At 39.3% G+C, this 23,644-nt stretch overlaps 1 protein-coding gene across 6 annotated transcripts in view; it reads left to right on the forward strand.

The window, feature by feature from the left end:
* The window catches only part of cdk19 (cyclin dependent kinase 19), a 41,048-nt gene extending 18,218 nt beyond the window's left edge, over positions 1 to 22,830 (forward strand). For 2 of the 6 annotated variants that reach the window (XM_077587570.1, XM_077587571.1), the window contains 9 exons: positions 4,313 to 4,370; positions 11,219 to 11,350; positions 12,945 to 13,088; positions 15,186 to 15,255; positions 15,338 to 15,410; positions 16,644 to 16,741; positions 16,883 to 16,961; positions 17,963 to 18,205; positions 21,193 to 22,830. In XM_077587570.1, coding sequence (XP_077443696.1) covers positions 4,313 to 4,370; positions 11,219 to 11,350; positions 12,945 to 13,088; positions 15,186 to 15,255; positions 15,338 to 15,410; positions 16,644 to 16,741; positions 16,883 to 16,961; positions 17,963 to 18,205; positions 21,193 to 21,315 — 1,020 coding nt within the window. In that variant the 3' untranslated portion in view covers positions 21,316 to 22,830. The remainder of the gene's footprint in view (positions 1 to 4,312; positions 4,371 to 11,218; positions 11,351 to 12,944; positions 13,089 to 15,185; positions 15,256 to 15,337; positions 15,411 to 16,643; positions 16,742 to 16,882; positions 16,962 to 17,962; positions 18,206 to 21,192) is intronic. The other 4 variants (XR_013296889.1, XR_013296888.1, XR_013296887.1 and 1 more) reach the window with 4 other exon arrangements.
* The last annotated feature ends 814 nt before the right edge of the window (positions 22,831 to 23,644 follow it).

Genomic DNA, 23,644 nt, shown 5'->3' on the forward strand with positions numbered 1-23,644 from the left:
TGTTTTTCCACTTGGAATGAGTCTCGGGTTGATCTTTCACATTCAGTCGCGCGGGTTTGTGGCGCATGTGCACTTTCGCTCTCCGTTTCAATCGCGGAGATGGCTACAGACACTGACACAGGCTGGATCACGGATCATAGCGCCTCATTCAGTTCTATGCTGAGAGCAGCGGAGGAGTGTGCGCGCCGAGCGGAGTGATCGGCCTCACGGCTTCTCCTCTGCCCAGCTGATTGGAGGAATGAATGAGTGAGTGAGCGAGGCACTGGACAGCCCGGCCGATGTCCCGCCCTCCAGAGCCGTATACCTCACCGTGATTGGTTCATTCAGCTCTGAACCAAAGTTCCCTCTAATTTTTTGTTGGTCTGAGCAGAAAGACAACCTCCCTGAGCGCACTGAGTACCAGTGTGAGCGACATCATCGGTACTCGGATGATTCGCCTAAAGACGTTTCGCCGACGGACGTTTGACAGACGGGCAGGTCGCCGAATGGACCTTCCACCGAACGTTCATTCGGCCGAACGGAGGTTTCGCCGAAACGGGATTCGAACGCTCGCCCCGCCGGATCGTGTGTGTACAAGTTTTTCAACCTCGGCCCGCGGGCCATATACGGCCCGTTAGGATTTTTAATCCGGCCCGCCGCCGGTGTTGTCCAAATTATAGTAAAAATCAATGATCGTCTACCATCAATGGCAGCCCGGGAATAAGCACTCTTGGGCGGGCATGGCAGTCCGGGAATAAGCACTTTTGGGCAGGCAGATGTAGCAGAACCGAGCCGTAAAATGACAGCAATCGGGTCAAATCCATCCTAAAACAGCATTTAATGATTAAATACAAATACTGGATGATATCGCGATGGAGGCAAAAAAACGGCTCAAAATGCTCTCAAATTCGGTCAAATCCAGCTGAAAACAGCGTTTAATGATTAAATACAAATACTAGTATTTGTATTTAATCATTAAACTAACAAATACTAGTACGACCTGTCCGTCTGTCAAACGTCCGTCGGCGAAACGTCTTTAGGCGAATCATCCGGTCACGACATCATCATTGCTTGCTATGGGCACACCAGTATCACACCTGCCACAAGCAGGTGCATGTCAATGTTCCCTCTAATTTTTCATGTAAAACGTGCTGTAAAACACGAAAAACATGAGTGGACAGAGCTACTGCCACTGGCTGCCACTTAAACGGCGCCATCATGGGGAAAGGGGTAAAAAAAAAAATAATAATAATAAAAAAAAAAAAATTAAAAAAATAAATAAATAAAAAAATCGATTTTTTTTTTTTACTGCGCGCCATATGATTGTTACTGCGCAGAGAAGACGAGAGTAGTGCGCAATTGCGCATGCGCGCAGCTTAGAGGGAACATTGCTCCGAACACAAGTGTCATTCATATCAATTTTGCGGGCCCACGAACATTAATCTTTCATATTAAGACGGGGGCCGCAAATTATCGTCCCGAGGGCCGCAGTTGGCCCGCGGGCCGCAAGTTTGAGACCCCTGCCATAGATGGAGTTGAATTTTGCAACAGCATGAACCATAAGAATGCATCATTAGGATTAGGGTGGGGTTTTCTGTTGTGTGTTGTATGTCCAGTCAGGCAATCAGTTAGTTTCTGGTAGCTGCATTGATTTTAAATATACAGACACTCCTCAACTTACGAACGCAATTGGTTCCGAGCGATTGTTCATAAGTTGAATTTGTTTGTAAGTTGATTTAGTGCTATATTTTGTATTATAATTTATGTTTAAGGCCTATATAAGTATATTGAAGGTTTATATAAGTGCATTTGTATGTTTAAGGCTTGTAAAAGTAACACGCATTGGTTTGTACTGAAAAAAAAAACATTTAATAAAATGGAGAGAATATGTACAGTACTGTAGAGAGAGAGATAGATTTATGTATTAGAAACTGGCCAAAAGAAGCGACCTAATGACGATTGCACAGTTTTCTTCTTTTTTTCATCATAAATGATGCAGTAGCACTGTATGGCATCATTCAATTGATTTGCAAACTTTGTGCAACGTTCAATATTTGGGTCCTGTTGCTCGATCTTTCTGTTTATAAATGGTACTGAATGTGCAACGCTCACCACTTTCTGACGCGCATCAAGCTTCGTTATTATTGCCACTCGTTTCAAATGAAATGGCTTGCCTCTTCATTGCAACTCCCTCAATAGAAGCCTTTAGCTTTTTACCAACCATATTCAATATTGGATGCATGAGATATTTAATGATACAAATGAAAAAGGTTCTTTGCACACTGGAGATACATTCACGCACTTCCGCATTGCAACGAAGAAGGTAGATGCTGGGTGAGCTGAGCTCTCACAGCGCCAGGCGTCGGTATTAGCGGCGGAAAGAAGTACTACTCCGAAAAAGACGCGAAATACAAAATTGGACTTGCGAACATTTTTGGACTTAAACGCAATTTGCAGACATGTTCGTATGTACCGTTGTTCGTAAGTTGAATGTTCGTAAGTAGGGGAGCGTCTGTATGCTGTACATTGTGGGTTTTATTATTTATGTTTTATGATAAGAGATTATAGTAAAAGTTTGAGGTATTTATTTATTTGGTGAAAAAAAAGTTAATTAATTAATAATTAATTCAGTATTTTGTTATTGTTTGTTTTGTATTTTCTTGTTAAGTGAGGAAAATCCAGACTCCAGAAGAAACACGAGTAACTAACTGTGCTGTGTCATGAACATCACAACTCTCATCTAAAAGTAAAAAATTCTAAACTTCCCACTTCACTTTTAATTTGAAATTAGAGATTCTTCAAGAGTTCTTCTGCCCTTCTGGTCACTGTTCACCTGGTCTGGGGCTTTCTCAAATGATGTCTTTTCTCTCTGAATTTATTAACACTGCAGAGTCCACCAAGCACTCTTTCAAAAAGTCCCCGTCTGAAAATGGCTAACATCTTTTTTGCGATTTTGTATGATATCACAAAACTGGTCCTGGTTGCTGTGTGTAGTTTTGTAAAATAGCCTTTTTATTTTTCCAGCTTTCGTAACAAATGAGCGGATATCTCTCTCCCAGCCTCAGTGAACTATCAGTATTTTTCTGCATGCTTTATCTCGTAATGCCAACTCTCGTCGTACTTCTTAAACACTGCAACCCACATATATGTATTATATATATATATATATATATATATATATATATATATATATATATATATATATAGTATATGTATATATAGTATATAGTATATGTATATATGTATATGTATATATCAGTGTTGTGCCGTCAGGGCCTTCAAGGCCTTCTCTGCTTGCCTAAGAAATATCTGAATCACAGACTGATGTTAATTATATTTTGTCCATGAATACTTATTAAATAATTCCAAATTGTCTGTTAGCTTTCTTTCATTGCTTTCCCCCCTTGTTGCACTGCTTCCAGACGTGTGTTTTCATATTGAAGCATTTAACCAATCAGATTTCAGCCATTATTTGTTGCCAGGGTCAGAAATCTGCCTCAAGGCCTTCACAACCAGTTCTGCAGACTCTGCTGCATTAAACAAGCGTTGATAAGAATGTTGCTTTAACCAATCAGATTTTCAGTTGGCAACACCACAATGCCTTCTCTCAGGCGTAGGGATACGTCATTGCCTTCTCGCAGGCGTAGGGATACGTCACCGCTTTCACCAACTATGATTGGCTAGTGATAGAGTGGACTTGCCAGAGCTAACAAACTGTATCTGGAGCGAACTGCACAAGCAAATATATTGTTGTGTTGATTTAAAGCCATTTTCAAGACGGACTATGCCAGAAATACGACAGGACAGGCTCGACTTTCATCATTAGCTTCGATGGCGATAGAAAAGAAGGAAGAACGAAAGGAGGATGGATATTGTGTACAGTTAAAAAAGGATTTTTGGTGAGTAAAATATGGCTATATTCCTAAATAATATTTCAATTGTATTAAATTCCCGGGGAAAGTCGTCCTCCGGGCCCGGTTCTGATATCTGAAAAGCTCCAGTGTTTGTATTTAATCAATAAATGCTGCTAGGAAGTGGATTTTACCCCATTTTAGTGCAGTTTTTTCCGGTTCGCCACGGACGTCCATCGTTGTCTTTACCCGGGGAAATCACCCCCCTGGCCCGGTTGTAATGTCTGAAAAGCTCCAGTATTTGTATTTAATCAATAAATGCTGCTAGGAAGTGGATTTTAGCCCATTTTTGTGCATTGATTTTTTGATTATTTTACTTATTATACTTTTGTGGGTTTTATTTACGTGGAAAATGTGTTTATAAATGCTAATGTATAGAATATTTGTAATTAGTGCTAACATATTTTTTCTCTCTTCTACAGAAACCAGCTAACATCTTGGTAATGGGAGAAGGACCTGAACGAGGAAGAGTTAAAATTGGTGAGCTAAATTTAAGAATAATTATTTTTGTGTTTAGATATTTAATATCTTTTGTTGTATGCAATAAGTATTCAGTATTTGAACGATAAATGTTCAGTTGCCTGTATTGTTTGAGCAATGATGTTAAAAGGTTTTGTTTGTTGTTATATTTTACTCTGCAAATTTATCAAACCTTACTTAATTCTTAACTTTGTTCTGACATTTTTTTGTCTTATTAAAAACAATGAATTATAATACAAAATATAGTTTTTTGGGTCTATGAGGCTCAATGCATTCTGTTTCCAAACACTGTCAACCAAAATCCTTTGTATTAGACAGGGGATACTTTGTTGTTATCATCACTCAACATGTTAAAATTGAAAAAATTGCAAAACCCAAGCTTGAACACGTGTTGAATAACAGTTTTAGTTCATGTTTCACAATTGCTCATCGTAGCTAGCATCGGCAGCTGATCAAACGGCACCGTGTTGATTTTAGCTGTTATGAAATCTTTTATCATTGATATTTTCTGGAAATATTTTGGGTCCCCAACATTCCGCAATATAAAAAGGACACTGCGAGTTGAAGGGTCAATCTTCATTCACAAGACATAAGTGAAAAAACAACAACAGATATTAACAAATGTTGCAACACAATTTATTAAAACAAATAATGTATTATTTTTTTTCTCCAGAATACGGGATGAAATCAAAATAAAGTTGCAATCTAATTTTCATTAGCAGATTTACGCATTCTATTCTTTTTGGTATGTCGCGTACAAGCATCACAATACAGAGAGCGTCCATCATCATTCCTTTTCATATCGTAACCAGGAATATAACGATTTAGTCCATTTTGGTAGAAAAGTCCAAATAGAATTCCTGATTACGTATTATCTGACTTGCCACCGATACAAAAAAGGTCGATTGGATGTTGAATTTGATTTGATGAACCTAATTATATCACCTGTTTAAGGGGCATTTTCTTTAGACTAAACTTATTTTCTACTGATCGTAACCAAACGCTGATATGAAATGCCACATGGAAACGAGATTGTGTAGACGTCAAGATCACGACAACGAGATCTCGGCTTAAAATGAGATATTACGGCCTGCAAGATCAAAACAACAATGGCAGACGCAGTTGTCAAAATGTTCGATGATATAGTTGAGCAAATAAAGCAATAAATGGACGATAATACATTTTTGATTTTAAAAGAAAGTTGTGTCCGTGGGCAAAACTGCTGCAAACTTTTGAAGACTGAGGTCACCATATTTACTTCCGTAAACATAATGCATGATGACATGTATTGTCTGTACATGTTCTTTTCATCTTCAAGTCTTGTTTTTCCTATACAAACAGGAAACAAACAAAAATGGAATTAGCATAAATTCCAAACTGGGCATTCATGCCCTGCAGTGTGAATGCAGCCATAATGTCTGTTCACCTGAAAACCAAAGAGCATGAAAAAAGCACAGAAGTAAAACCTTGTGTATAAAAGCTGTTCAACAGCTGACATAAACAGACTCCATAGGTGAAGACTGCAAACCTTCTGCAGAGCAAGAAAAGTCTAGACTAAATTTTGGAAATGGTCAAGAGTAATAGGGAGGAGTTACCTGGGGTGCAGAAAGGACAAGAATATGATAAACATGTGGGTCCTTTTGATTCTCATGCTGAATGTTTACTTTTCATCGATCAGTTCTGGTGAGAGAAGGTTGCGTATCATAGTTTCAGAATGGAATCAGGCTGTGTTTCACCAACTGCCTTGAGGTGTGACAGGAAATTTGGTTTCTTACACGATTGAGACAGCCAGAAATCTCTTGAAGGGCAGTGTAACAACTGGAGTAAATTTGATGAGCTATAATAACAGCCAATAACTGTACCAATGTGATTGCTCCAGTGTTGATCAGTAAGTATCTGGTCCAGCACTCTTTGACCCCCTTGTTTACAGAGTGACGCGCTAGTAATGTAAAACTAGTCCTTCCATCAGGCCGGAGTTGCTGAAAGATGTACAATCCATGCACAGTTGTGTTCAAGATAACAGAGGAACATTACCTTTTCCTTGGGCAACAATTGTCCTGGGATTTCTTGGGTCATCTTGACAGAAAGGAGATAAAAGATGTGATGAAATTCCGAGCTAACAAATGTTGATTACAGGTGTTGTTGAGCTTGTTGGTTTTAAAAGCATATTCCATGTGCGTAAGGTAACACTACCTCTTCGTGTAATCTGATAGTCACGTGGATCTCTTGTTTGTGTTGCTTCATTGTTTTAACAGTGTAGTGTGGCTGTAATTCAATGTTTGGGATTGCTATACAGACCGTTAAGGTCACCAAGAGAACACTCTTTGTTGATTCATTTTCAAGGTTTTTCCACAAGTTGACGTGAATCTCCAACAAATATTTTAGGGGTGAATGATATTGGAAAAACAGACTGACTTTTTAAGGGTTTGCAATATTAAAAATTGAAGATTTGAATATCTCTGTTTGGAAAGACTTTGGATGACTCACCTTGTCAAAGTTGTACCATCTTTAAATAATACTGTTTAATTGCAGAAGGGTGAAGAGGGGTTGGCAGCTGCATGGGTTTTCTCTGGGAACTCCAGTTTCCTCCTACATCCCAAAAACGTGCATGGTAGGCTGGTTGAACACTCGAAATTCTCCCTTGGTATGTGTGGGAGCGTGAATGGTTGTTCACCTCAATTGTGCCCTGTGGTTAGCTGGCAACCGATTTAGGGTGTCAACCGCCTACTGACCACAGTTGGCTGGGATAGTCTCCTGCGCCCCGCGACTCTTGTGAGAATAAGTGGTATGGAAAATGACCGTTTAATTCCGGCTAAGGGGATTCATCTGTGAATGATGAAAATTGCTGTATATAAAACCAAGACAGGAGGCTTTTGTAAAACAAAAACAAAAATGCAGGGGCAATAAACGGAGGGCGATGGAGGTTGGGCTGTATCACAGGTAGGAAAGCGGGAGTCGGGGGTAGGGTATAATAGTCGGCGGACGGCAGACTGGCTGGCTGTTGTCGGCGTGAGCGTCGACGGCTTCCCGCTGGATCCATGACGGGTGGGATCATATTGTTACGTTAAGTGCGGTGGCGAGTGTGGAACGTAGTTGGACCCAAATGTGGGAAGCAGGCAATGGACAAGTGCGTGGAGTGCTCTATAAAACGTTTAGTTAAGGCAGGAATCTTCAGAAAATAACAAGGACTCAGAAATCAAATCACAAAACCAAACCTGACAGAAGACATGGGGAAACGAGGGACATGGAACATGGCGCGATAGCATGGCATGAAGCAAACAATGCAGACGATCCCACAAAGACTAACACACAGGGTTTAACTAGACAGACAAGGGTTGATTACAAAGTACACACACTTGATCACAAGAGGGAAGGGAAACCATGAGGGACACAATAGGCGAGATTCAAACAAACCAACCAAAACTCCAACTAACAGTCTATCAATCTTAACAGTTTCATGATAAACTAGACTGAGCAAACTGCATGTCAGCCAACAAGGCTACCTATAGGATCTGTCTTGCCAGAACTTGTTTTTCTCACTCTTACGGTCCTATAGCCCATCCCTCAGAAATTCCTTTCGTATCCCGAGCACACCATGAGACCGCCTTAAGGAGTGTTTCTACTTCTTCATTTGAATGTATAGCATAATTACGCTAATAAATGAGTCAGCTCTTTTTAAGACATTCCAAAACATGGAACAGTACCATGTAGTTTGTGTATAGACGCATCAAAACGTGCCCAAAAACATAAGTGCCCTCAAATATTTTAAATTTATTGAAAGTTAGTGGGGAGTTCCTGTCCAAGCACCTAAACTTTCTGGATCGGTTTAAGAAATATAAATCAATGATTGTTCTTAACACCTTTATTAGTCCATAAATGGTCTTCATGTCCAAAGTAAAAATTAAATCAGATTAAAATATCATTTTTTTAAATGCAACCAAGGTATTCACCGTTTATATTGTTTTGTATTATTTATTGAGTCAATTTTCAATTTCTAATTAAAAACAAAGATGAAATGCTATGATTTAGTATTTTTGTTTTATGTATTGAATTGGAATCCCCCCCAAAATTTGGGTTGTCAGTGTTTTATTCTGATCAATAGAATGACAAATCTAGTTTGAAAGTGGGGATGCTTTTCTTGTTTTTTGTGCAATGTTGTCAGATGATATGAATATTTTTAATATTATTATTATTATAATTGCACAAACTCCCTTTGTTCCATCTCTGTAAACCTTCATGAAAGTCCAAGGAACTGAACACCAAATCCTAGACTGTGTTAGATAGTTCAACTTGGACAATAATGTGCGCCAACAATTATTAATTGTCTTTTAATTTGAACAAAATCAATGATAAAAAACATTTTTATTTTCAAATATGAGTTTTTTTTCCTCTTTAGGTTGTTTTTCCTATTAAAGTTTTATTAGACTTACAACTTAATACACACAAAATACCTAAGCAAGTTTCAGTGCTTTCATTTGATTATAAGAAACGAAGAATGTTAATATATGCTAAAATGACGACTCATTCCTGTTTTATTTTAAATTGAAAATAAATTGAACTAATGCTACACAGCTCCTTTTTATCTTAGTTTTTTGTTTTTTAGCGGGACTAAATCTGCTTAATGGTAATGTATTTCTTAATGTACAGTAATGCCTTGAGATACGAGCTTAATGCGCTCCGGGACCGAGCTCCTATGTCAATTTACTTGTATCTCAAATCAATTTTTCCCATATAAAATAAGTAAATACAAATTAATCTGTTCCCGCTATCTGAAAAAAAACACCTAAGAATGGGATTTTACAATAGAAAAACATGTTTTTAATTGTTCTAATTCACTACCTATACTCACCAGGTAACAAATACCGTATTTTTCGGAGTATAAGTCACACCGGAGTATAAGTCGCACCAGCCAAAAAATGCATAATTAAGAAGAAAAAAAACATACATCGCACTGGATTATAAATCGCATTTTTGGGGGAAATTTATTTAATGAAATCCAACACCAAAAACTTACATGTCATCGTGAAAGGCAGTTTGAAACAAAAAATAAAATAGAGAACAACAGCAAGAATAACGTTCCTGGTAATGTCAGTCACGATGTAACACATAACACTTATTTAGATATCTAGCCTGAAGAACATGCTAACAAGTTTACCAAAATATAAGTTTCACTCCAAATCATGTGAATGTTGTTGTTACGATCACTGATGGAGGACTCCAAAGCAGGCAAAAGCACAATCTGGGTCAGTGATTGTCTGTTTATTGAGAGCTTTCCAGAGATGGGCGAAGGTACTAGGTGAGCAGCGTAGGCGAGTCGTTAGTGTTAATGAGGTCGGTGGCAAAGGGTTCTGAAGGAGTGTCAAGGGCGAAGGTACTATCCATGCAATCGAGGTCATGGCTTGTGGTCCGTCTTGTTGGTGCTGATTCACATAAGTCATAAGGATACTGAAGTCCATATACTGATTTTTCTAGCCATTCTAGGCAGTCATACAGATTTATGTAGTCTTGGGTGACAGGTATGTAATAATGATATATTAATGTGTTGATAATTTCACACATAAGTCGCACCTGAGTATAGGTCGCACCCCCGGCCAAACTATGAAAAAAACTGCGATTTATACTCCGAAAAAGACGGTGGTTATGATCTGCAATAAAATGTGACATTATTATGTATGGTACTCTATGGAGTTCTTACCTTCGAGACAGACGGTAATGGCTAACGGCGGTGTGTGAGGAGAGAGAAAGGTCAGGAGAAAGACTTGACGGCAACATGCTCGTAAAATAATAGAAACTTTAAATTTAACTTAAGTGAACTTAAATGACTATACATGCGCTTTAAAATAAGTTAATTTTATGTTGGCAAGCCAGCTCAGTCACGTGTACACCACTCTCATATTTTTCTATTATTTAATGCTTAATATCGATTGTCACCATACGCTTTTTCTTTTGACTACTCGTCATTGCACTGGTTTGCTTTGGCTCAATTGTTTTTTCACTTCACAATACTGCACTGATTTATGCACAAAACCCCCCGTAAAAAATGCAATTGTACGACCGATGCTCAGAGATTTCTTTATGCGGCGAGAAAGACAGAGCGATGCTGTTCTCATTAGAAGCCTCTTGCATACTCGGCCACCTGGCAGCCACATCGGGAACCATCTTGTATCTCAAATTTGTCTCATATCTCAGAGCAAAAATTTGCAAAAAAATTTCCTCATATCTCAAATTTGTTGTATGTTGGGATATTCGTATGTCAAGGTATTGCTGTAGTTTGTCTTGAAAAATATGCTGCAAAAACAAAAAAAATTCTGGAGCATTACTGAATACACAAAATGATCATTTTCCACCTTAAAAAAATGAATGAAAAGAAATCATTAAGACTAACTTGTAGTGCATTGGCATCACAGTTATGAGATCGAGGGTTTAATCCCAGGCGGGTTTAATCTTTCCTGTGTTGAGTTGGTGTTTTTTTTTCTCTGGGTATTCCCACATTCCAAAAACATTATGGGTGGTTGAACATTCTAAATTACCCCTACTTATGAGTGTGAGCGTGAATGGTTGTTCATCTCCTTGTGCCCTGTGATTGGCTGGCCACAAGTACACGGTGCGCCACTGGGATAGGCTCCAGCACCCCTCATGACCATGGTGAGGATAAGCGGTACGAAAAACAAAAGAATAAAATAAAGTAACTTTAAACTTAAACCTTTGTTTTCAGAGAGGAGACCAATATATTTTACAGAAAAATTACATCATCATTTTTTAAACTGGCCTTCCTGTATCCCATTATTTTCTTTCTTAACCATCAGAAAATCATGAATTGCTCACTATCTTTGCCCTATCTTGTTTAGCTGACATGGGTTTCGCAAGACTCTTCAACTCTCCCCTCAAGCCACTCGCTGACCTCGACCCTGTGGTGGTGACGTTCTGGTACAGGGCTCCTGAGCTACTTTTAGGGGCCCGGCACTACACCAAAGCTATTGGTGAGTCTGCACATTAAAGCAAAATCTTTAAAAAAATGTGTGTCTCTCCACATATGTTGGATCTTTAGGAATGTCTCTTAATTATATTGAACATGAGGAAACAAGTACAATATGCTGGGGGCCTCTTAGTGCTGAACAATGTTCCCTCTAAGCTGTGCGCGTGCGCAATTGCGCACTACTCTCGTCTTCTCTGCGCAGCAGCAATCATATGGCGCGCAGTAATTTTTTTTTGTTTTTTACCCCTTTCCCCATGATGGTGCCGTTTAAGCGTCAGCCAGTGGCAGTAGCTCTGTCCACTCTTATGTTTTTCGTGTTTTACAGCATGTTTTACATGAAAAATTAGAGGGAACATTGACATGCACCTGCTTGTGGCAGGTGTGATACTGGTGTGCCCATAGCAAGCAATGATGATGTCGTGACTGGATGATTCGCCTAAAGACGTTTTGTCTTTAGGCGAATCATCCGAGTACCGATGATGTCGCTCACACTGGTACTCAGTGCGCTCAGGGAGGTTGTCTTTCTGCCCAGACCAACGAAAAATTAGAGGGAACATTGGTGCTGAATTATATACATCAGGTACAGCAGGTTTGCATTCAAACCGAACAAGAGGACAACTTTTGCAAGTGATCAGTTGATTGCAGTCAGGAGATACTTATTTTAGAAGACACTTCATTGTATAAACTGTTGGCACTAGATCGATTTGAACAAAGACCAGGACCCACTGCAGCCCTTTACGGAATCGGTTTGAGACCCCTGATGTACAGTATGTCACTCATTGTACATTCATTCATGCTCAGTCACAGCTTGCAGCTTAAGAAAATGTAAATAAATTGGAAAACAAATAGGATAAATAAAAATTACTACTACATTTTTACTGCCCTTTTTTAAAAAAAAGAAACATGGATAAAGAGTATAAAGAATGCTTGCTAATGTGAGGTTCTAAATTTGGACCGTTTTTAGCTCAGAAATGTTTCCAAATTTAATAATCAATTAGTCAAGTCACACTTGTCTGTTACGGTATTTTTGTTTCTTTTTTTATGAGCATTTAGTTTTATTATTGTAATAAGTACAAATATTATTTAATAGGTCATCGGTGCCACCCTAGTTGGAACACATAAAGGCCCTTCAAATGAAACCATAAGTAAAATTTGGCCCTATGAGCCTTTGTTTTTTTTATTGTAATAAGTACAAATCATATTTAATAGGACAACATAAATATTCCATAAATATGCATTTTAATATGGAAAGCCACACAACTTTATCAAATTCCAATGTACACAAGATGGTGCACAATGACATTTATAATTTTACAAGTAGTATTATAGCATTATATGATGTCTTAAAGTGCTATACGGGTTTGCTACTCTGACAAAGTATGCTGACTGAATACCAAAGGTTACAAGGAAAACTGTTAAGTATTTATGTTAAGGTACCTTGAGAATAAATTAGACCCAAAGGGGAATCTGTTCCTTGCAAATTCATACAGCTCCCTGCAGAAAGACAGTATAAAGAACAGAACAGAATTTTAAAAAAAGTGTCACCACTAAGTGCAATCAGCTTACACGTGTCTGTCTGTGTTTGTGCGTGATCACAGATATCTGGGCAATTGGCTGTATCTTCGCAGAGCTGCTAACATCAGAGCCAATTTTTCATTGTCGCCAGGAAGACATCAAAACCAGTAACCCCTTTCATCATGACCAGCTGGACAGGATATTCAGCGTCATGGGTTACCCTGCAGGTTTGTGCGCAATAAAAGTAACCCACAAAAATGCACACACCCATTTATACTGTATTTGGAGTATCGTATATCCCAGGGGTGGCGAACAAGTTAGACACAAAGAGCAAAATTTTAAACTCTAAAAGTCAAAGAGCCACACCCGCGCAGATGATTGATGGTCTCTTACGTCAGATGCAGTCAAAACCCAGTTTTGAATGGGCTCTGATGAATTTGAGTGTTTTAAGAGAGAATAAAAATATAAAAACATTGAACCAGGTACCGAGCCAGAGGTATACAAAATTTGATAAGAAGTGAAGAGCCGCCTGCGGCTCGAGAGCCACATGTTTGCCACCCCTGATCTATCCCTTACTGTAGTTACAACACTAAGTCCTTCCCTAATTTCAAATTTTAAGAAGCACACCTGCACAAACAACACACTGGCTGGAGTTTTATATATCTATTATTTTGTTGTTGTTGTTGATCTTTGTGTATATAGTCGTACCTCTACGTACGAAATTATTTGGTTCCAAAACTTTTTTCGTAAATTGAAAATTTTGAAAGTAGAGCGGTACTTCATTTGTAAATTTTCTTATTCGTTCCACTGTCCTCACACAACTACCAACTAAACCCTTTGAAATTGGTCAAAGCATCCCAATTTTGTATGAAAGAGGCGAGAAACACAAAAATGAGAAAAAATTATAAGAAAATGATTTATTGATGTCTTAAAACAAATAACAAGCCTACAAAATCAAACCGTGTTGAAACCCAGGGGAACAAGAGGAAGCTAACGGTAGGCAACAGAGAGAGCACACAAACACACGAACTCATGAACACACATCTCATAAATGCAACATTAAGAATTCAAAAAGCAACAATAACAACATTAATCAACAACAAACATTAACGTTTTGTGATTTCTTTGGAATTTAATTTTCCACCCATTTTATTAGTCATTACTGGTTCTTACCTGTTTTGATTTAAGTTGCCCTTCTGCAGTGCTGGTTGACGGACATTTTGAAGAAGAAAAAAACTATCCAAAGACGATTCCCTTTGATGACTTTAAATAATGTTTTTATAATGCAACAAACGTCGTCAAAGTGGGTGATTGCACGACTCGTGAACACTTTTTCTGGATGTTTACAGAAAGCTCGTGAAATTTCTCCAGCATTTCTTTTATTTTAGGGGGGGTTTGGAAAGCTCGCTGCTTCCACCTCGTCAGCCTTCTCGTTCTAGTGAGCCCGGCCACCAGGGGCTCGCCACCGTGCCCCTCTTCCAGGCCTGGCTCCAAAGTGGGGTCCCGGTGACCCGTGTCCAGGCGAGGGAATCCGTAGGTCATTGGTCTTTCTCATCATTAGTAGTCTTCTAAGCCATTCTTTGTCTGGTCCCTCACCTAAGACCAGTTGGTGACCCAACCAGGGGCACAAGGCCCCAGACAAGATAGGTCCAAGGATCACTGGGACACACAAACCCCACCACCACGATAAGGCGATGACTCATCGGGGGCTCAGCGCTGAGTGCCACCCATTTCTGCGCAGAAGAAGTGGAGCCCTGACTTCCGGCATTTTTTTTTTTTATCTTCCGCTCGCGAGTTTCAGCGTGGGTTTTGACATTTTTCTGAACTTTTTTTTTGTACTTAAGATAAAAAACTACAATGTACTGAAGCCACAAAGTGGTGAAGGATCACAGTATATCCAGTAAAGGAAGCGGTGTGTTCATAGTTCATTTCTTTCTTGCTTATCTTTGCTCCCTTTGTTATCAAAACAAATTGTTTAGATAGCTTTCAGATTTCAGACTTAGAATGAGATATCTCTTGTTGGGAGTAAAATTAAAAAGTAAGAAAAATAAAACAAAGCAGCACACAGAACAAAACACGAACAAATCATGTGCCCTTTGTATCACCACAGCACTCTTTACATGAGAACATAACAATACAATTTTCAAACTCCTTCCCTTTAATGGTTAATACACTGCTTTGGAGGTGTGTTTCTCTTATACCCAATGTTGACTCATTGTTGCAGTTGTTGTTGTAGTTCTATATTCATGGCAAAATTTGACATTTTATCACAAGTGAGGGGCATAGAAATTCATTAATTTCTAAAGAATTTTTTTTTTACTCAGATAAAGACTGGGAAGATATCCGGAAGATGCCTGAATATCCAACACTACAAAAAGATTTCAGAAGAACAACGTGAGTGAATTCTGAAGGACCTCGATTATTTAAATGTTCTTCGACACCACATGCTTCAAGTGAATCCATTTTTTTCTTATAGATATGCAAATAGCAGCTTGATCAAATATATGGAGAAACATAAGGTCAAACCAGATAGCAAAGTTTTCATGTTGGTAAGTTTATATTGTATAGTCAGACGCATGCACACACACTTTCTCAGTCAACAAACATCCATCCATTTTCCACCCTATCTGTGTTGACTTTGGATGAGGGACACCGTTGTGCAGCCTGGAATGATTGCTAGACAAATTGATATACTTAAACAATCATTTATACTCTTATTTACCCAGATGGCCAATGTTATTTCTTCAATTAATTAAACATGAGTACAGTGGTACCTCAACATACGAGCAATTTGAGATATGAGTAAAATTTCGGGCAAATATTTATCTCGAGATACGAGACAAATTTTGATACACGAGCATACAGCGGACGTGAGAAGCTGCTCATAAGAACATCATGGGCACTGTCTCTCTCCCCGCAACTCCCTCGTGTAATGTCTCTACCAGCACTGGGCGGAGCGTTGCATTTTTTCAGTGTTTTTTCCCGTTAGTCAGTGCGAATGGCGTTTATACTAATTCTCGTTGGCAAGTGGTCGTGCGTTATCCTATTGTGAGGACATTTGTGTGCATCATTTTGGGAATATTTTGAAGGGAAGACAAAAGCAAACAACCCTCAATAGGTTACATCTGAAAGTCAGGGTGGAGTCAAGGCAAATAGAGCCAACCCGCGAGAAGAAAGGTATCACAATTTAAAACAAAATTAGAATTAAGTTTAGTGTAAGGTTAGATTAAACTTATTTTTGAGTGTGTCTGCATCGTAATCCAAGTTCATTTAAATGTTTGTTATGTTACGAGCGCATTGCCGTGCAAAAAGTCCCCTTCTCTCTGTCCGTCTCTCTCCCCTTCGCAAAATCCGTCTAATTTTAGTACTGTTAAACACATTGTAGTACTATTAAAACACTAGTTATTTGTTACTTTGTTAATAGATGGCGAATTAGAAAAAAAATCCAATCCAATACCCTGTTTTGGGTGTTTTTTCAGAGGGTTGGAACGAATTAATTTGATTTTAGTTCATTTCTATGGGAAATGCTCATTTGAGTTACGAGTAAATCAACATACGAGCTCAGTCCCGGAACGAATTAACCTCGTATCTCGAGGTACCACTGTAACTGGATTGTGTAAGAAGAAAACCGTAATATGCAAAAAAAAAATACAATTTAAACTCCGAATATTTCCATATTGTTAAACTCTGATTTTCCTTTTAAATATACTCAATAGATTTCAGTAAGGCCAATCATGTAATTGATAGAAGAAATAAGGTACCTGTCCTTTCGCTGCTTTCAGCTCCAAAAACTCCTTACAATGGACCCCACTAAAAGAATCACATCAGAACAAGCACTGCAGGACCCCTACTTCTTGGAGGAGCCTTTACCAACCACTGAGTGAGTAATCCTATCATTTTATTTAATTCACAATGCGTGAAAACAATCATGTTTAAGTCATTCCGTTTTTTTTACAGGAGCTGACGTTGTACAGTACTTGTACTAAAACACTACAGACCATTATCTGTCTTTTTCCCACAGTGTGTTTGCTGGGTGCCAGATCCCATACCCAAAGAGAGAGTTTCTCAATGAGGATGAACCAGAGGAGAAACCAGAAAAGGTCATTTAATGTCCCTTTCACTAATCATAATTTTTTGGGCTGACCGTATTTACTCGCATATAAGATGCCCCCACGTATAAGCCGCCACCTTCAAATTGCCTTAAAATTGTTGAATTTTTGAATTTCTCGCGTATAAGCCGTGCCCTGATTCACAATTTTCACCTCCATATTCATCTAATAATCGTTGGGGTGGCCAAATTTATGCACCTGCCTACTTCTGTTTCAGTAATTTTGTACTTTCTGTAAATTCTCTAAACTTCATTTCACTTCTCAAATATCACAGTTTGTCTGATATGATATATTTAAAGTATTTATCGCATAGAAGCAGCCCGTGCGTATAAGCCGCACTGTTAAAATTGCCTTAAAATTGTTGAATTTTACAATTTCTCGCATTTTGGTCGCCCCTGATTCACAATTTTCACCTCCATATTCATGGTTTTAATAGGGAGTACAAATGTGTTACTTTGAAGGGAAAATCTTAATAAAAATCATCGCTTATGGTATTTCTGAGATACTGTATGAATCAAAAGCACATTATTAGGGTCAATATCATAAGGAAGTTAAAATGCCTGTTTTTGTAAATGCAAAATATCAAATTATTCAGTTTGAAAACAAATCAAATCAAATCAAAATCCTTTATTGTCATCATACACAGCTGTGTATATAATATATAGAAATATGTCTATCTTGAGAACCTGATGATTTTTAATGACAGATATTACAATTTCACAATGTTATGAATTTCCTGTGGCGGCCCGGTGGAGCGAGTGGTTAGCGTGTTGACCTCACAGTTCTGGGGTCCTGGGTTCAAATCCAGGTCATGTCCACCTATGTGGAGTTTGCATCAAATCAAAAATCAAATCAAAAAAATCAAAAGCCTTTATTGTCATCATACATTGCTGCATATCATGAAATTGGTGGTGCTACTCCAAAAAGTGTGTTTTCCCAGAACAACTCAACTCAATGCTTCTATTTTACGAGATTTTTCTATGTGCTTGCAGAACCAGACGCAACAACACCAGCAGACAGCAGGCCAGACCCAGACGCAGAACCAGCAACAAACGGCGACCCAGCAGGCCCCATCTCAGCAGAATTCAACCCAAACCAATGGTACCTCCGGGGCTACGGGAGGCAATACTGGCGGGGGTTTACATGGGCAGGACCAGGGCGGCCCAAATAAAAAACCTCGCATTGGGCCCTCTGGTACCTCATCAGGCACCGGAGTTCTCCAGTCAGAGTACCAGGTTTGTACAATGCATTGCTGTTAAATATTCAGGGTAGACAATTTTGGAGTCAAAAATCATCTTTTTGGGCACCTAGTATACGCAAGAGGTGTACAATACTGCCGGGTTATCGTCTCTACCTAAGTGTAGGAGTTGGAAATGGCCAGAAGGTGTAGGGTCCAGTAGAAATTTGCTTGTAACTGTCTTAGTCCTTGCAGATGTGTTATTCACATTTTAAAATGACATTTTATACTGTTTTGGATCAAAATCACAATTTCAAGCAAGGTAAAAGCTAGATTTTTTGCCACTCCTGCCAAGCTCAGCAATTAGAATTGGTATGTTACCAATGGACAGGTCACACACAAAAAATAAACTATCTGGTTAAATGGTGCTTCCAAATGCACTGGCACCCACTATCTACTACTTTCCACGCTGAATGTTTTAAGGTAACGCGCAACATCTATGAGTGATATTTACTAGCCGCCATGTCTAAACGCTGTCCTTCCACACTGCGAATCCTTATCTCTAACTATTTTTTGTCTCTCAATATATAAAATCCGCATCATACAATTATTGTCAGGGGTCGGCAATAAATTGATAGTAAATTAGTGAAAACTCTCATTTCATTTTCTGAACCACTTTATCCTCATTAGGGTCGTGGGGGGTCCTGGAGCCTATCCCAGCTGACTCCTGGCCAGAGGCGGGGGGCACCCTGAATCGGTGGCCAGCTGATCGCAGGGCACAAGAAGACGGACAACCATGTGTTGTACCCTCTATTTGCGCTTGAAACACAGGGAGAAATAATCACGATAGTGATTTGCTGTTGCTTCCTCAATCCAACTTTGCTCATATGAGGAAGATCTCCCATGCTGGTCGAGGTAATCGAATACCGATATACATCCAGTCAAAACTAGTTGCACATCCCCGACATGCGATCGTTAATGGGGTGTAAATTAAACACTTCAACATGTCACACATGCACTCTCACACCCATACCTAGGGGCAATTTAGTGTCCAATCAGCCTAACCTGCATGTTTTTGGAATGTACGCGCATTAAGACATCAATAATCGAATACCGATACACATCCAGTCAAAACTAGTTGCACATCCCCAACATGCGATCGTTAATGGGGCGTAAATTAAACACTTCGACATGTCACACATGTCACACCCATACCTAGGGGCAATTTAGAGTGTCCAATCAGTCTACCATGCATGTTTTGGAATGTGGGAGGAAACCGGAGTACCCGGAGGAAACCCACGTAGGCCCGGGGAGAACATGCAAACTCCACACAGATGGACATGACCTGGATTTGAACCCAGGAGTGAGGCCGACACGCTAACCACTTGCCCCACCGGGCCACCATTATCTTTCTAATCAAATAAAAGTAGTCTCACAATCTATTTTCCTGTCAAATTGTATGAGCAAGACTATTCCATATATTTACCCATGTATAAGATGCATAATGTATAATGTGTATATAGAATGTGGCACATGCTAGCTGTCAAATACGAGCAAATGTTGGTATTGATTGACATATCCAATTGCAGGCAACAGTGGAACATTAGTGTTACTGTTGTCCTACTATTTCCTTATCATTGATTCCAACCCCACTGGCTAACACATACCACATTCTAATGCTTACCCAATAGACACAGGCTTGCAGATATGTAGCTGTAGGTAGCCATTTAATCACTCTCATCAAAAGTTTGCATACATTTATACAATGTTTTTCCAGTGATCGAATGATTGGAAAAGATATTCGTGACACCAAAACAATGACATTTGGTTCTGTATGACTTTATTATTTTTAACACATTGAAGTAACTCAATCCGCTGGGTCGAAAATGCACATATACAAGAATAATACAATGTTCATTGGCCATTTTAAGTTCAATAATGCGCTTTTTTTATCCATCGACAAGGCCAAGGTTTAGTAAACTGGTGTCATAACTTTATTCATCCTGTATTCAGGAAATTTCACTGTCACAGTAGCAAGAGGACGAGAATACAGACACAGGAAAAGACAATTTAGACATAAATAGATAGGTAATAAATAAGTTAATAAAAAAAAAATATATATATATATAATAGTAATAAATATTATATCTAAAATGGTCTGGCCTACATGATATCCAATTGACGTTAATGCGGCCCGCGAACCAACCCAAGTTTGACACCCTTGCTCTAGTTGAAGCTTGTTAACAAAATTGATACCATGCAGGTAAATTTGAAACTGATAACGTTTTGTCCTCCGTGTCAAAGAGGGAAATAAAAATCTGGACTGGTATAGACACATTTCCACGTGTGCGGTTGATTGGTCGCCGGTCTTTTGGTCGCGGTCTTTTGGTCGCCCCGACCGCGACAACGGGCGACCAAAAGACCGGCGACCAAAAGACCGGCGACCAAAAGACCGGCGACCAAAAGACCGGCGACCAAAAGACCGACGACCAAAAGACCGGCGACAAAACAAGGTAAAACAACACGGTCTACGCATCAATAAAAGCCAACAATGGCAAATGACAATATAAGAGTTTGTATGTACTACATGCGTTGTCCCTTTAAGAAGCTACGTCAGTCAGGGTTTTAACAAGTCCTCCAACAAAAACAATAAAAGTCCGGGAAATTTGGAGCTTTTCTTTAGCCTAATAATTACTAGGGCATTAAGTATGACTAAATAGTAATTCGCAGTTTGTATTTAGGGAATTTGAGCAACGATTTAAATGGTAATTATCACTTACCTTCCGGGCGACCAAAAGACCGGCGACCAAAAGATCGGCGACCAAAAGATCGGCGACCAAAAGATCGGCGACCAAAAGACCGGCGACCAATCGACCGTGTACCCATTTCCAAATCATTGTATCATTTTTTTTTAAATTCATGTTTAATGCAACATCCCTACTTCAGTAGATTTGGGGTTGTAAAATGTCCAACAATTCTGGAATGAACCATGTATACTGTTCCATAATTCAGTGAAATATGTTGTTTTTCTTTTCTGTCCATTAGCACTCCTCTTCCCGCCTTGGTTACCAAAGCACCCAAGGTCCCACTCAGCCACAGAGCACAATGGGATACACCTCGGCCTCCCAACAGAGCTCCCAGTACTCCCACCAAACCCATCGTTACTGAAGCTCCAGACCGCTCCTGGACCAGGACAGACGTGGACCTCTTCTCTCTCTTCTAATGTCTACAGATGTCATCATTGGATGCAACCAGGAGGTGCCACCTCATCTTGCTTCTCAAGGCATTACATCATTCCAGTCTTTTGACGTGTGGTTACATAAAGGCAAACGAATGAGTACCAAAAAAGCAAATACTGCCTCGCCAGTCTGACACATTTTCGAGTGAAATATATGTGAAGGCGATACACACACTCCAAACTTATGGCACTTATGAATACAACGTTCCTCTTGAGGAAGGATTGCAGCTCTTATTCACCATATATCGCACCTTTTTCTTTTTGAATTGTTAGTTTTGAAGCTTGATGCCAGTGTAAATATTACTTATGGAGGTGCGCACAACACAGGATGGAATCCCTTTAGTGTCAGCTCAATGTTTAGATCATGAAATGAAAACAAGCTTACCCTGTTCTTTTAAAAAGACACTTATAATACAAACAGAAACATCAGCTCTCAGGCTGATAAAATTGCAGGGAAATATTGAACGTGCAATTTGACTTCATGTTCTTTTATGGTTCCTATATTCAGAGCTCGAATGTACAGAGGCAAAGTCTTTTGAAGTTTAGGGTGACATGACCTCCCATCATGCACCCCATTTCTCAATTCCAATGTGCGCATCAACTTACAGGGCAGCTAACGGTAAGCGCCTCACCCTCCAAGTCCCCCTTCTATGTTTTATAAGACTGTTACTGATGTCAAATTGTTTTTGTTGTTTTAATTGTTGCGGTGGTTGGGTGGTTTGGTCTTGGTGTTTTATGCATGTTTTTTTTCTTTACCTTTGACTCGATAGAAATGCACTGACCATCGAAGCGATCTGCAAAAGAGCTGAAACAAATGCTTGTGGTCCCGAAGGACGCATTGTGCCACACCCTGCCCCTCGTTGTGAGCATTATAACACAGGTTTGGTCTGGATTTTGATGTGTTCTTTAACACAACAGAAGGAGTGATAGATGGTGTCCTCTTTTTTTAAAGGGACAGACCACAACTAGTATGAATAACAAAGTATTTGAGTTTCCAAATTGCACATTTTTTAGACCGCTGATGTAAGAAAATAACGCTGCATATGAGTGCAGCCATTTTGTAATGTCAGTTATCCACACACACAAAGTAATCGACTCATACACAGGTGCTTGTGACAGTGAGTGTTACTGAGGTCACGAGTAAAGGAGGGAAATCTGGTTCTTGATTGTCTAAAATAGTACAGTGGTACCTCGAGATAGGAGCTTAATGCGTTCCGGGACTGAGCTCGTATGTCGATTTTCTCGTAACTCAAACGAACGTTTCCCATAGAAATGAACTGAAAACAAATTAATTAGTTCCAACCCTCTGAAAAAAGACCCAAAACAGGATATTGGATTGGAATTTATTTTTTATTTGTTTTAATTCGCCATCTATTAACAAAGTAACAAATAACTAGTGGTTTAGTAGCACTGAAATGTGTTTACTAGTACTAAAATTAGACAGATTTTGTGGAAAGGAGAGAGAGAGCAACAGAGAGAGAGAGAGGGGGGAGACTTTTTGCACGGCAACACGCTTGTAACATAATATAAACAAATTTAAATGAACTTGTATTACGATTCAGATACACTCAAAAATAAATTTAATCTAACACTAAACTTAATTCTAATTTTGTTTGACATTTTGATACCTTTCTCCTCCCGGGTTGGCTCGATTTGCCCCGCCTCCACCCTGACTTTCAGATGCAACCTATCGAGGGTTGTTTGCTTTTGTATTCCTTTCAAAATATTCCCTAAATGATGCACACAAATGTCCTCACACTAGGATAACGCACAACCACTTGCCAACGAGAAGTAGTATATACGCCATTCGCACTGACTAAGTGGGGGAAAAAAACACTGAAAAAATGCAACGCTCCGCCCAGTGCTCGTAGAGAGACATTACACGAGGGAGTTGCGGGGGTGAGGGAGACAGTGCCCATGATGTTCTTATGAGCAGCCTCTCGCGTCCGCTGTCTACTCGTATATCAAAATTTGTCTCATATCTCAAGATAAATATTTGCTCAAAATTTTACTCATATCTCAAATTGCTCGTATGTCGAGGTACCACTGTACAGGCGTTGCTAAAAAAAAGTCTGCCGCCACTTCCACTTTTTTTCCTCCACTTCTAAAAATCGGAGAAATTAAATTCTGTGATCTTTCTAATTTTCAATTTATTATGCAAGGTTCTTTGGGAGGAGATGCACATGATAAAAGTGTTGTTTAGCTCTCATGGAGACAAATGTGGAGCCAACAAAATTGTGGAATGAGAAGATGTGTCAG

This window comes from Stigmatopora argus, chromosome 19, assembly GCF_051989625.1.
Source record: "Stigmatopora argus isolate UIUO_Sarg chromosome 19, RoL_Sarg_1.0, whole genome shotgun sequence".
NCBI classification, from domain to species: domain Eukaryota; kingdom Metazoa; phylum Chordata; class Actinopteri; order Syngnathiformes; family Syngnathidae; genus Stigmatopora; species Stigmatopora argus.